This window comes from Electrona antarctica (assembly GCF_951216825.1).
Source record: "Electrona antarctica genome assembly, chromosome: 9".
Lineage (NCBI taxonomy): Eukaryota > Metazoa > Chordata > Actinopteri > Myctophiformes > Myctophidae > Electrona > Electrona antarctica.
Window position 1 is genome coordinate 58,085,910 of NC_136790.1, and position 14,050 is coordinate 58,099,959.

Genomic DNA, 14,050 nt, shown 5'->3' on the forward strand with positions numbered 1-14,050 from the left:
TCTCTCTCTCTCTTCTCTCTCTCTCTCTCTCTCTCTCTCTCTCTCTCTCTCTCTCTCTCTCTTTCTCTCTCTCTCTCTCTCTCTCTCTCTCTCCCTAACATGTTTAAAATACTGAAGCCAGCGTCTACATTTCATTGTGAGACAACAGCACCTCCCTGTGGAAGCTCTTTGTCATTGTTTGTTTAAACAGCCTCTGAATTAAATTGAAAGATTAAGGCACCACTCACTTCACAGAGGTGTGATTTTTGAGGGGCCTATGAACAGCTTTTATCCTCACACACGTCTCAATATTTACCGTCGACAATGAAAGGAGAAATTAGGTTGAATTGCGTGATGGTGTACCAAATTTGAAATGATTTGATTGGCCGAGCACAGAACGTGATGCGGGTAGCCTGGCCCAGCCATGTAACCGCTCACTTCACACGGGTGTGATTTTTACGTTAAGCACCCTGTGACGTCATGTGGCAGCCAAGTCTATGGACTTTTAATGTTTGTTCAGAGCCCTAAACGTGACATCAGTGACTCACGTGTGGGCTTGTAGATCTGATCATTTCTGCATGCAAGCAGGCATAAAATGACGTGTGTTTTAGTTCTCTGTTCTCCACTCGTCAATCCTTAACACTTTTACCGCCATTGGCCGAGATCTACGTCAATTAAAGCCTATTATTAACGCCATTGGCGTAGATCAACGGCAATTGCGCTTTTATAGCGCTTTCGATCGATCAAGTCATAATGCTACTTACATTAGCATCGGGTAGCTAGCTGTTATTGTCACAACACTGGGTTGCTCATTTTAGATCGTCGTCGCCATAATAATCCATTCTGTTTCTTTCAATCGCCTGTATCTCCTATTCCTTGTCCCAGATGGTATTTTTGGTCAAAACAATGTATATTTGACGGCACAGAGCCGACGATGAGGAGCCCTCCAGTGGCCCGGCATAGACCCATCTTGTAAACAGTTGAACGGGACCCGTTTCATTTACTAGTTTATGCTCACTTCCGGAAGTCTGGAAATGTGCCTTTTTCAAAATAAGAGCTTAACTGGGAAAAATGCTGGCGTGAATTAGATCCTAATTTGTCAAAAAATGCTAGTGGGCTACAGTAAGTGTAATTTTAGTTTAGTGTTTGAGGGTCAGTAATGTGGAGTTGTCCAGTCCTTCAGTAGGGGTCAGTAATGAGCATGTTCTCCAGTCCTCCAGTAGGGGTCAGTAATGAGCATGTTGTTGTTCCAGTCCTCTCAGAAACCACAGACACCACAGAAGAAGAGTGGCAGTCCATCGCTGACCTCGCCACGGCATGTCGGAGCATCCTGGAGGCGTTGTCACGAGAAGGTACGCCCCCCTAGTGGTTAATAATGTCACTGCAGCATCCTGGAGGCCCCATGGTGTTTAATAATGTTACTGCAACATCCTGGAGGCCCCCAGCATCATGGAGGCCCCATAGTGGTTAATAATGTTACTGCAGCATCCTGGATGCCCCCTAGTGGTTAATAATGGTACTGCAGCATCCTGGAGGCCCCCTAGTGCAGTGTTTCCCAACCTTTTTTGTCCCAGGGCACACTTTTCATAGCCTAAAAATCTCAGGGCACACCTAGATATACGGTGTATAGGCCTATCTATATACATACATATGTGTATGTATGTGTGTGTAATATATATATATATATATATATATATATATATATATATATATATATATATATATATATATATACAGTGTTGGGAAAGTTAATTTATTTTAGACTTTATTGAATAAAAAAACCTTGGGGGATTAATAAAGTGACAACTTTTACAATATCTCCATTACCATTATCCAAATTAATTCCTTATTATATATATTTTTTTAAATACATTTTGGAGAAAAAAATAGCTCATATGCAATGTGAAATGCCACCTAATTCTTAATCCTTTTCCTTGTCTTTATTATGGGCCAACTTGTGAAAGCTGCATGCTTTTATTGTGAAGGGTCTCCGTTCTCACAGCCTGCATATTTCCACGTGCTGAAAATAGCTGATCGACAAGCTCACAACACGTTGCGTCCGCAACGCGTTGTGAGCTTGTAAATCAGCCATTTTCAGCATGGAACACGTGTACGACGAAGAATAAATCAGGCATCACTGCGCTTCTGTGGAGGATTTTGTTCGCCGAACGAGGCGATCATGTATGGACACTTGGACAGCTATTTTTCGTGGCACATTATGTTTAATCACAACAACGTCACGTTTACTTTACCTCCTCAGTGTTTGGGTCGGGACATGTAGGACTGTATGTGTCTGCTGTCTACGTGCGCTCCAGTCTTACTGGAGGGGGCGAAATGTAGCGTCTTCTGGATGCATCTCTTTAGCATTAACATTTCAATGGCCGAGGGTCGTTAGAGTCTATTGTTCCGTAGTTGTTGTTATCGCACGTCTAATGGTTAGACGTGTGACAACAACAACGATTGCTTTCGGGGAGGGTTAGTGTTATTTTCGGTCAAATCAGGCGGCACACCTGGACACATCAAACGGCACAGTAAAGTGCCGCGGCACACAGGTTGGGAAACACTTCCCTAGTGTTTAATAATGTTACTGCAGCATCCTGGAGGCCCCATGGTGGTTAAAAATGTTACTGCAGCATCCTGGAGGCCAACTAGTGGTTAATAATGTTACTGCAGCATCCTGGAGGCCCCCTAGTGGTTAATAATGTTACTGCAGCATCCTGGAGGCCCCCTAGTGTTTAATTATGTTACTGCAGCATCCTGGATGCCCCCTAGTGGTTAATAATGTTACTGCAGCATCCTGGAGGCCCCCTGGTGTTTAATAATGTTACTGCAGCATCCTGGAGGCCCCCTGGTGTTTAATAATGTTACTGCAGCATCCTGGAGGCCCCCTAGTGTTTAATAATGTTACTGAAGCATCCTGGATGCCCCCTAGTGGTTAATAATGTTACTGAAGCATACTGGAGCCCCCCTGGTGTTTAATAATGTTACTGCAGCATCCTGGAGGCCCCCTGGTGTTCTATAATGTTACTGCAGCATCCTGGAGGCCCCATGGTGGTTAAAAATGTTGCTGCAGCATCCTGGAGGCCCCCTAGTGGTTAATAATGTTACTGCAGCATCCTGGAGGCCCCCTAGTGTTTAATAATGTTACTGAAGCATCCTGGAGGCCCCCTGGTGTTTAATAATGTTACTGAAGCATCCTGGATGCCCCCTAGTGTTTAATAATGTTACTGAAGCATCCTGGAGGCCCCCTAGTGTTTAATAATGTTACTGCAGCATCCTGGAGGCCCCCTAGTGTTTAATAATGTTACTGCAGCATCCTGGAGGCCCCCTGGTGTTCTATAATGTTACTGCAGCATCCTGGAGCCCCCCTAGTGTTTAATAATGTTACTGCAGCATCCTGGAGGCCATGTAGTGGTTAATAATGTTACTGCAGCATCCTGGAGGCCCCCTGGTGTTTAATAATGTTACTGCAGCATCCTGGAGGCCATGTAGTGGTTAATAATGTTACTGAAGCATCCTGGAGGCCCCCTGGTGTTTAATAATGTTACTGCAGCATCCTGGAGGCCATGTAGTGGTTAATAATGTTACTGCAGCATCCTGGAGGCCCCCTGGTGTTTAATAATGTTACTGCAGCATCCTGGAGGCCATGTAGTGGTTAATAATGTTACTGCAGCATCCTGGAGGCCCCCTAGTGTTTAATAATGTTACTGCAGCATCCTGGAGGCCCCCTGGTGTTCTATAATGTTACTGCAGCATCCTGGAGGTCCCCTAGTGTTTAATAATGTTACTGCAGCATCCTGGAGGCCCCATGGTGTTCTATAATGTTACTGCAGCATCCTGGAGGTCCCCTAGTGTTTAATAATGTTACTGCAGCATCCTGGAGGCCCCATGGTGTTCTATAATGTTACTGCAGCATCCTGGAGGCCCCCTAGTGGTTAATAATGTTACTGCAGCATCCTGGAGGTCCCCTAGTGTTTAATAATGTTACTGCAGCATCCTGGAGGCCCCATGGTGTTCTATAATGTTACTGCAGCATCCTGGAGGTCCCCTAGTGTTTAATAATGTTACTGCAGCATCCTGGAGGCCCCATGGTGTTCTATAATGTTACTGCAGCATCCTGGAGGCCCCGTAGTGGTTAATAATGTTACTGCAGCATCCTGGAGGCCCCGTAGTGGTTAATAATGTTACTGCAGCATCCTGGAGGCCCCGTAGTGGTTAATAATGTTACTGCAGCATCCTGGAGGCCCCGTAGTTCCTGGAGGCCCCGTAGTGGTTAATAATGTTACTGCAGCATCCTGGAGGCCCCCTAGTGTTTAATAATGTTACTGCAGCATCCTGGAGGCCCCCTAGTGGTTAATAATGTTACTGCAGCATCCTGGAGGCCCCCTAGTGTTTAATTATGTTACTGCAGCATCCTGGAGGCCCCCTAGTGTTTAATAATGTTACTGCAGCATCCTGGAGGCCCCCTAGTGGTTAATAATGTTACTGCAGCATCCTGGAGGCCCCCTAGTGTTTAATAATGTTACTGCAGCATCCTGGAGGCCCCCTAGTGGTTAATAATGTTACTGCAGCATCCTGGAGGCCCCCTAGTGTTTAATTATGTTACTGCAGCATCCTGGAGGCCCCCTAGTGTTTAATAATGTTACTGCAGCATCCTGGAGGCCCCCTAGTGTTTAATTATGTTACTGCAGCATCCTGGAGGCCCCCTAGTGGTTAATAATGTTACTGCAGCATCCTGGAGGCCCCCTAGTGTTTAATAATGTTACTGCAGCATCCTGGAGGCCCCCTAGTGATTAATAATATTACTGCAGCATCCTGGAGGCCCCCTAGTGTTTAATAATGTTACTGCAGTTAGCTGCCAGAACCGTCGGCTGCGTGTTCCAGGGTTTTTATTGTTTAGTTTTCATCCGATCGTATCGTTAGCTGCCGCTCGTTAGCATAACAGTCAAAGTGGGACGGTGGCCGCAGCCATTTTGAAGATGTGCGCGCATCCACCTGCACTCTCAATAAGTGCAGTGGATCTTTATTGACACCAGCATTACGTCATCGTAACACCCGGTTACGGATACTTGGCTCTTCAAAACAAGGGTTGCGTGCGATAAAACCTTGGCAATGCACGATAGATTAATTAATTAATCCTGGCGGTTTTAACTAACTGGGGCTCAAAGGGCTCCCAGTTCAAGTTGTATTGTTAACGTTTCCACTAAAACTGTTACTGTCTACTTTTACTAAAACTGTTACTGTCCACTTTTACTAAAACGCTCTTCTATTAAACTGAATAACACTGTTTATTATTATTAGAACAGTTTGATATAACACTGTGTGTGTGTGTGTGTGTGTGTGTGTGTGTGTGTGTGTGTGTGTGTGTGTGTGTGTGTGTGTGTGTGTGTGTGTGTCACAGACCGCAAAGCCGACCAGGCTGACCAGACGGACGGCAAGCTAAGAGACTCCAAAGACAGGTGGGTGTGGTTTAATGCATAATTAAAACAGGTGGGTGTGGCTTAATGCATGATTAAAACAGGTGGGTGTGGCTTAATGCATAATTAAAACAGGTGGGTGTGGCTTATTTCTTAATTAAGACAGGTGGGTGTGGCTTAATGCATAATTAAGATAGGTGGGTGTGGCTTAATGTATACTTAAGACAGGTGGGTGTGGCTTAATGCATAATTAAGGCAGGTAGGTGTGGCCTAATGCATAATTAAGACAGGTGGGTGTGGCTTAGTGCATAATTAAGACAGGTGGGTGTAGCTTAGTGCATAATTAAGACAGGTGGATGTGGCTTAATGCTTCATTAAGTCAGGTGGGTGTGGCTTAATGCTTCATTAGGTCAGGTGGGTGTGTCTTAATGCTTCATTAAGTCAGGTGGGTGTGGCTTAATGCTTCATTAATTCAGGTGGGTGTGGCCAGTGGTGAGCTGGCGGTAGGACAGACACTATAGGTGCAACGTGCACAGTGCACACTATAGGTGTGGTGTGACCAGGTGTGTGCGTCTCCTGTGCACTGACAGATTACGGTAGAAAACTTTTAATCTGAAGTAATTATTTAAGGCTTTTACTGCCATATATGCCAGTATAAAGGTTTATATATTGTGTTGTGTTGCAGTGACTCTCCAGGCCACTAGGGGCAGTATAAAGATTTATAATGTGTGTTGTGTTGCAGTGACTCTCCAGACCACTAGGGGCAGTATAAAGGTTTATATGTTGTGTTGCAGTGACTCTCCAGACCACTAGGGGCAGTATAAAGGTGTATATGTTGTGTTGCAGTGACTCTCCCGGCCACTAGGGGCAGTATAAAGGTTTATAATGTGTTGCAGTGACTCTCCAGACCACTAGGGGCAGTATAAAAGTTTATATGTTGTGTTGCAGTGACTCTCCAGGCCACTTGGAGGAGAAGGTGGGTCAGCTAGAGGACATGCTGAAGAGGCTCCAGGACGACTTACAGAAGGTACGGACCGCACTGTCTGAAGGTGCACTTCCTGTTTTAACATTTAACTCTTTCGTTGCCGCTAGCTTGGTAGCATAAATGTAGTTAAGCTGTGCCACCATCGGCTATTGTTAGCATTAGCGCTGTAGCCCCACCCCCTTGCACACACTCACTGTAACCATCGGCTACTGTTAGCTTTAGCGCTGTAGCCCCGCCCCCCTGCACACACTCACTGTAACCATCGGCTATTGTTAGCATTAGCGCTGTAGCCCCGCCCCCCTGCACACACTCACCTTAACCATTGGCTATCATTAGCATTAGCGCTGTAGCCCCGCCCCCCTGCACACACTCACTGTAACAGTCGGCTATTGTTAGCTTTAGCGATGTAGCCCCGCCCCCCTGCACACACTCACTGTAACCATCAGCTATTGTTAGCTTTAGCGCTGTAGCCCCGCCCCCCTGCACACACTCACTGTAACCGTCGGCTATCGTTAGCATTAGCGCTGTAGCCCCCCCCCCCCCCCCCCCCTGCACACACTCACTGTAACCGTCGGCTATCGTTAGCATTAGCGCTGTAGCCCCGCCCCCCTGCACACACTCACTGTAACCATCGGCTATCGTTAGCATTAGCGCTGTAGCCCCGCCCCCTGCACACACTCACTGTAACCGTCGGCTATTGTTAGCTTTAGCGCTGTAGCCCCGCCCCCCCTGCACACACTCACTGTAACCGTCGGCTATCGTTAGCATTAGCGCTGTAGCCCCACCCCCCTGCACACACTCACTGTAACCGTCGGCTATCGTTAGCATTAGCGCTGTAGCCCCGCCCCCCTGCACACACTCACTGTAACCATTGGCTATCGTTAGCATTAGTGCTGTAGCCCCGCCCCCCTGCACACACTCACTGTAACCATTGGCTATTGTTAGCAATAGCGCTGTAGCCCCGCCCCCTTGCACACACTCACTGTAACCATCGGCTATCGTTAGCGACGCCCTGCAGGCGCTTCACCAAATCAAAAGCATTCCACAGTTCAGGGGCAGCTGTGCAGAAGGCCCTGTCACCCATGGTGCGCAGGTTGGCCGTGACGGGGTTGAGGCAGTATGTGTTTGATGAGCGGAGGGTGTGGGTCGAGGGTTTCAGGGAGACTAATTCTTTGAGGTAGAGGGGGGCGTTTCCGTGGACGCATTGGTGGGTGAGCAGGGATATTTTGTATTGTGTTCGGAACGCGACGGGGAGCCAGTGAAGTGAGCGGAGGATGGGTGTGATGTGTTCTCGTTTGCGCACTCTCATCAGGATCCTAGCAGCGCTGTTTTGGATGTATTGGAGCCTTTGAAGGCTCTTGCTAGGGATCCTGATGAGAAGTGCATTACAGTAGTCCAGCCTGGAGGAGACGAAGGCGTGGACGAGTCTCTCTGGTTAGGGTTTGGGGTCAGACTACAGAGAGGTTGGACCAGACCCCAGGGTTTGGGGTCAGACTACAGAGAGGTTGGACCAGACCCCAGGGTTTAGGGTCAGACTACAGAGAGGTTGGACCAGACCCCAGGGTTTGGGGTCAGACTACAGAGAGGTTGGACCAGACCCCAGGGTTTGGGGTCAGACTAAAGAGGTTGTACCAGACCCCAGGGTTTGGGGTCAGACTAAAGAGAGGTTGGACCAGACCCCAGGGTTTGGTGTCAGACCAGACTACCAGTTGGACCAGACTACCAGTGCCTCCACGCTACCCAAAACCCCCCGAAAGGCACAGTTATTATTAGTATGTTGTCTAACCCCAATGTGTCACTGCATCAGGCGCAAACAAATCAGTCAACTCCATATATGGAGCTCCATAGAAATATACCTACCTGGAGTCTGGGTGGAAGTATGACCAAATATGGTAGAAATATACCTACCATGTATGGAGTCTGACCAAATATGGTAGAAATATACCTACCATGTATGGAGTCTGACCAAATATGGTTGAAATATACCTACCATTTATGGAGTCTGGGGATGTATGACCAAATATGGTAGCAGCCGGCCGGCCCGATATGGAACTCCAGGGTCAAGAAGTGACACACTTAGACCGGACATCATGCACACCATATTTGGGCGTAACTACTGTGGAACCACCATATATGGTCATGCCTGGACATAGTGACATCAGAATGATGACATAGTCATCTTACCAGATGGGAGATATAAGACCATGCAGAGGAACTTTACAGACAGTGGAGTCTAGCAACCAATCAGTTTACAGACAGTGGAGTCTAGCAACCAATCAGGCCACAGACAGTGGAGTCTAGCAACCAATCAGGTCACAGACAGTGGAGTCTACCAGCCAATCAGGTCACAGACAGTGGAGTCTAGCAACCAATCAGGTCACAGACAGTGGAGTCTAGCAACCAATCAGGTCACAGACAGTGGAGTCTAGCAACCAATCAGGTCACAGACAGTGGAGTCTACCAGCCAATCAGGTCACAGACAGTGGAGTCTAGCAACCAATCAGGTCACAGACAGTGGAGTCTACCAGCCAATCAGGTCTCAGACAGTGGAGTCTACCAGCCAATCAGGTTACAGACAGTGGAGTCTACCAGCCAATCAGGTTACAGACAGTGGAGTCTACCAACTGAAGCTCAGAACATCCGTCCATTCTCACTCAGTGTCTCTGAAGATCTCTCGAACCACAGACCTCTAATCCTGCCTCTGATTGACCAGAACCACAGACCTCTCCTGCCTCTGATTGGCCAGAACCACAGACCGATCCTGCCCTCTGATTGGCTCATTCAGAGTCCCTCTGCGAGCGTCAGTGACGTCACCTCTGCCTTCTCAGCGACAAACCTCATCTCGTCACTGATTGGACGTAACCAGTTCTAACAGAGGACACTGATTGGACGAAACCAGTTCTAACAGGACACTGATTGGACGAAACCAGTTCTAACAGAACTGGTGCAGAGGACACTGGTTGGACGTAACCAGATATCTTGAGTTTAGCACCGAAAGATTTTCAGTCGTTGAATTCATTCCCAGAGTTTCAAACTTCCACTTTTTATTCTCAGCGGTGTAGAAATGGCGTCCGCCAGAAGTCTCCTGTCTGATGATCACTTCCTGTGTTCCATCTGTATGGATGTGTTCACTGATCCAATCAGCACTCCGTGTGGACACAACTACTGCAAAGCCTGCATCACACGTTACTGGGACACTAGTGATGTGTGCAAGTGTCCACTGTGTCAAGAAACCTTCTACACGAGACCAAAAGTATCCGTCAATACTTTGTTGTCTGAGATGGTTCAACAGTTCAGGAGCAACAAGTTGAAAGAAGAATATGAAGCAAAGACAGAGGATGAAGTTCAGCAGATGATCCAGGAGAGACAAGTCAAGATTCAGGAGGTCAAACGCTCAGTAGAGCTCAGCAGGAAAGATGCAGATGCAGTCATAGCCGTCAGTGTGCAGGTCTTCACTGCTCTGATCAGCTGTATTGAGAGAAGCCAGGCTGAGCTCATTGATGTGGTTGAAGAGAAGCAGAAAACAACAGAGAAACAGGCTGAAGGCTTCATTGAAGATCTGCAACAGGAAGTCACTCAGTTAGAGAAGAGAATATCTGAATTGAAACAGCTCTCTCACACTGAAGACCACCTCCACCTGTGGAGACCCACCAAGGACTGGAGACCCACCAAGGACTGGACAAAGGTCATTGTCCATCAGTCTTCACATGTGGGGACAGTGAGGACAGCTGTGTCTCAGCTGGAGAAGACACTCAGTCAAGAGATGAAGAAGCAGCTGTGTGATGCTGAGCTGAGGAGGATCCAGAAATATGAGGTGGATGTAACTCTGGACCCTGATACAGCAAATGACTGTCTCACCCTGTCTGAGGATGGAAAACAAGTGTGTGATGTAAACGTAAAGAAGAATCTCCCTGAAAACACAAAGAGATTCTCTAAATACCTTGTTGTCTTAGGAAAACAAAGCTTCTCCTCAGGAAGGTTTTACTATGAGGTTCAGGTTGGAGGGAAGACAGCATGGGGTTTAGGAGTGGCCAGAGAGTCCATCGACAGGAAGAGACTTGTCACACTGAGTCCCAACAATGGTTGCTGGACTATATGGTTGATTAATGGAAATGTGTACAAGGCTGCTGACCATGCTGTCCTCCTCCCTGTAAGAGAGGAGCTCCAGAAAGTGGGAGTGTTTGTGGATTATGAGGAGGGTCTGGTCTCCTTTTATGATGTGGGGACCAGAGTCCACCTCTACTGTTTCACTGGCTGCTCCTTCAATGAGAAACTCTTTCCATTCTTCAGTCCATATGATAATGCTGGTGGAAACTCTGCTCCTCTGATCATCTCTCCTGTCTCCATCAAATAGATCAGCATGGAGTTTAAATTAAGCAGTAAATTGGACACTAAAGCTTTATTTATTTAGCACCTTTCAAGAACAAGGTCACTAAGTGCTGAACAACAAGAGCATATAGAACATATCATACATCCAAAGGCAACAACAAAAACACACAATAATGGCACATTGGTGAAACACATAAAAAGGTGAAAAAATAAATCAGAAAATACAAAGAAATCACAACGATAAAGGATTAAAAGCAGCTTTGTAGAAATGGGTCTTCAGGAGTGATTTAAAACGAGGAACCGAGTCGGAAAGCCTGATCTCCAGTGGCAGGGCGTTCCATAACGATCGCCAATAGTCTGTTTGCAGCCTGTTTTTATGGTGAGAAGGACTTTGTAGGAAGAAGAGTTTAAAAACATGTAGAAAGTAAAAAGTTAAAATACCGTTCCAGCTCACAACGTGTTGCATTTCACCTATTTAGTGTGTAATGTATACATTCATTCATGTTAAGTCATGTATACTTCATGTATAATATATTCATGTTATGGTGAGACATGGTAGGTGAATAGGGAAAAAAAGTTAACTAATAGCTATTACAATGAAACTTCTCCAGTGGATTGCAAATTAGGCATTATATGCGCTAATTTGCATACATTTCGGGACGATAAATCTGAAGATCGGATAAAGTCAGGTTCAAAATGATTGTTTCATTTTGTTGACATATTAGAGACAAAGAAAATTACAGAAGGGATTTTAGATATCTCTAATTATCACTCCACAAATCAGAAAATAGTGTCAACAGGCATAAAAAACCCAATTTTCGGCATGTTTTTAGGTATAAAATGTGATGTAAATCAGGCTGTGAATGATATATCAACAAACCCATCTGTAAATATCTGCAGAATATAGTTATGAATAAGACTGGAAAGTTTGGTGTATGTGAGTGCAACTGTGGAGATTCTTTGTCCCAGGTATGAGGAAAACTCATTTTGAGTAAAGGGCCTTTAAAGAATTGTATTGTAAAATTCCAAAACGTTTTATTTGAAGCCACTATTTTGAGACAAAATATCTCATCCAAATCTTGGCAACAACATATAATGCCATATATCATTGGAAAGGTCTGGACCTCGAGCTGACTGTGGTTTGATCCAAATATGGTCACTTCCTTTGTACCAACAACCAATCATGAAAATTGAGAGGGTGGATTTTCACCCAGCAAAACGAGCTGTCATTGGCTAAAATAAACTACTAAAATAAACATCTAAATCTGTGTCTTGAATGTTTATTTTGCTTTAGTTTGGAAGATTTCACCTACCATGTCTCGCTTAAATAATGATTAGTTAATGTTAAGTAGGGTGCCGATGAGACATTTTGGCCGATATAGATTATGGCCGATATTACCGATGTCGATATGATCTCATTCTGTCTTGAAAAATTATAATAATTGTGTCCATTCTGAAACAATACATTATACATGTAACAGGGTGTCTGCACTGCAGGCTTACTTAGGCGAGTCAGATTTAACTTAAATACCTTTATATTTAATATTGTGAGCTTGTAGATCTGTTCAAGCTGTTACTTTGGGCTTGTTTATCTGTAAAGACAAACAGGGGCGACTGTGGCTCAAGAGGTAGAGCAGGTCGTCCAACGATCCATGGGTCGGCGGTTCGAATCCCGGCTCCTCCTGTCTACATGTCGAAGTGTCCGTGGGCAAGACACTGAACCCCAAATTGCTCCCGATGTGCTGGTTGGTACCTTGCATGGCTTCCGCCGCCATCGGTGTATGAATGTGTGTGTGAATGGGTGAATGTAATGCACAATCTATGTAAAGCGCCTTGGATAAAGGCGCTATATAAATGCACCATTTACCATTTTATTTACCATTTAAAGACAGACCGATTAATCGCACCGATTAATCAATTAATCTACAGTCCAGACTAAAATTGGCTTTGAAAGTTCCCTTGAGTAAGGATCATCTTTGATGTACAGTCAAACACCTGCACATGTTTGGATATGTACTAACTAGCCTATGTTCAGGCCTAGATATTTATTATGTCGGTTCAGATCGTGTAGATTGTGTACATGGTGTATTTTGCCCTGCTACTAAAAGATAGGACTGGGGACTTTTTGTATTTATTCATAGGTATTTTAAGGTGTATTATGGATGTTGTATTTGCTGGTCCAAAATGTAACATTGACGATGTGGTATTGAAGTGTAATTTTATTTCTGCCTCTTTGCCAGTTCCCACTTGTAAAAGAGACGCAGTCTCAATGTGTTTTTACTGGTTAAATAAAGGTAAAAAAAATAAATAATCTAAAAACGACTAGAATCGGCCTCAGGTCTAAATGTGTTAAGTAATGATGAATGAACGTTAAACACATTTTGTGCCCAAGACGTCCACAGACGTCCTGAGAATTACCTCTATGTGGTGCCCAGGACGTCTGTGGACGTCTTTGAAAAACACAAAGCGTTAAGTAATTAACGTTAAGTAATGTGTAATTAACGAGCAGCAGTGTTGTTGTTGATGTGTTCCAGGAGAAGGAGGACAAGGCGGTGCTCCAGGCGGAGGTTCAGTGTCTGCGTCAGAACAACCAGCGCCTCCAGGAGGAGAGCCAGAGTACTGTGGCGCGCCTCATCAAGGTCACAGAGCTGCTCTGTAACGTCAACAAGCCCTGCTAACTGTTAGCCTCAAAGCTAACGCCTCATCAAGGTCACGGAGCTGCTGTTTAACGTCAACAAGCCCTGCTAACTAACTGTTAGCCTCAATGCTAACATCAACAAGCCCTGCTAACTGTTAGCCTCAATGCTAACACCTCATCAAGGTCACGGAGCTGCTGTTTAACGTCAACAAGCCCTGCTAACTAACTGTTAGCCTCAATGCTAACATCAACAAGCCCTGCTAACTGTTAGCCTCAATGCTAACTCCTCATCAAGGTCACGGAGCTGCTCTGTAACGTGAACAAGCCCTGCTAACTGTTAGCCTCAGCTCTAACGTCAACAAGCCCTGCTAACTTCAGGGCTAACATCAACAAGCCCTGCTAGCTTCAGGGCTAACATCAACAAGCCCTGCTAGCTTCAGGGCTAACATCAACAAGCCCTGCTAGCTTCAGGGCTAACATCAACAATCTCTGCTAGCTTCCTGCACGCATCAGGCATGCGAAATGCCATGCTCACACGTGTGTGTGTGTGTGTGTGTGTGTGTGCGTGTGTGTAAACACCATGCTCACATGTGTGTGCGTGTGTTTAAACGCCATGCTCACATGTGTGCGCGTGCGTGTGTGTAAACGCCATGCTCACATGTGTGTGCGTGCGAGTGTTTACACAAACACGCACGCGTGCAC

General features: G+C 45.8%; 2 protein-coding genes across 2 annotated transcripts in view; both read left to right on the forward strand.

Moving 5' to 3' along the window:
* sipa1 (signal-induced proliferation-associated 1) overlaps window positions 1-13,388 on the forward strand; it is a gene marked incomplete at both ends in the record, with an annotated part of 48,022 nt that extends 34,634 nt beyond the window's left edge. Inside the window, 5 exons of the mRNA XM_079510842.1 lie at window positions 1,233-1,331; window positions 5,381-5,438; window positions 5,987-5,992; window positions 6,345-6,423; window positions 13,245-13,388. Coding sequence (XP_079366968.1) covers window positions 1,233-1,331; window positions 5,381-5,438; window positions 5,987-5,992; window positions 6,345-6,423; window positions 13,245-13,388 — 386 coding nt within the window. The remainder of the gene's footprint in view (window positions 1-1,232; window positions 1,332-5,380; window positions 5,439-5,986; window positions 5,993-6,344; window positions 6,424-13,244) is intronic.
* LOC306929263 (E3 ubiquitin-protein ligase TRIM21-like) lies at window positions 9,446-10,735 on the forward strand (the record flags this gene model as incomplete). Its single annotated transcript, XM_079509705.1, has 2 exons — window positions 9,446-9,562; window positions 10,169-10,735. The coding sequence occupies 2 exons, from the start codon at window positions 9,446-9,448 to the stop codon at window positions 10,733-10,735; spliced, it is 684 nt and encodes a 227-aa protein (XP_079365831.1).
* Window positions 13,389-14,050: the final 662 nt, after the last annotated feature.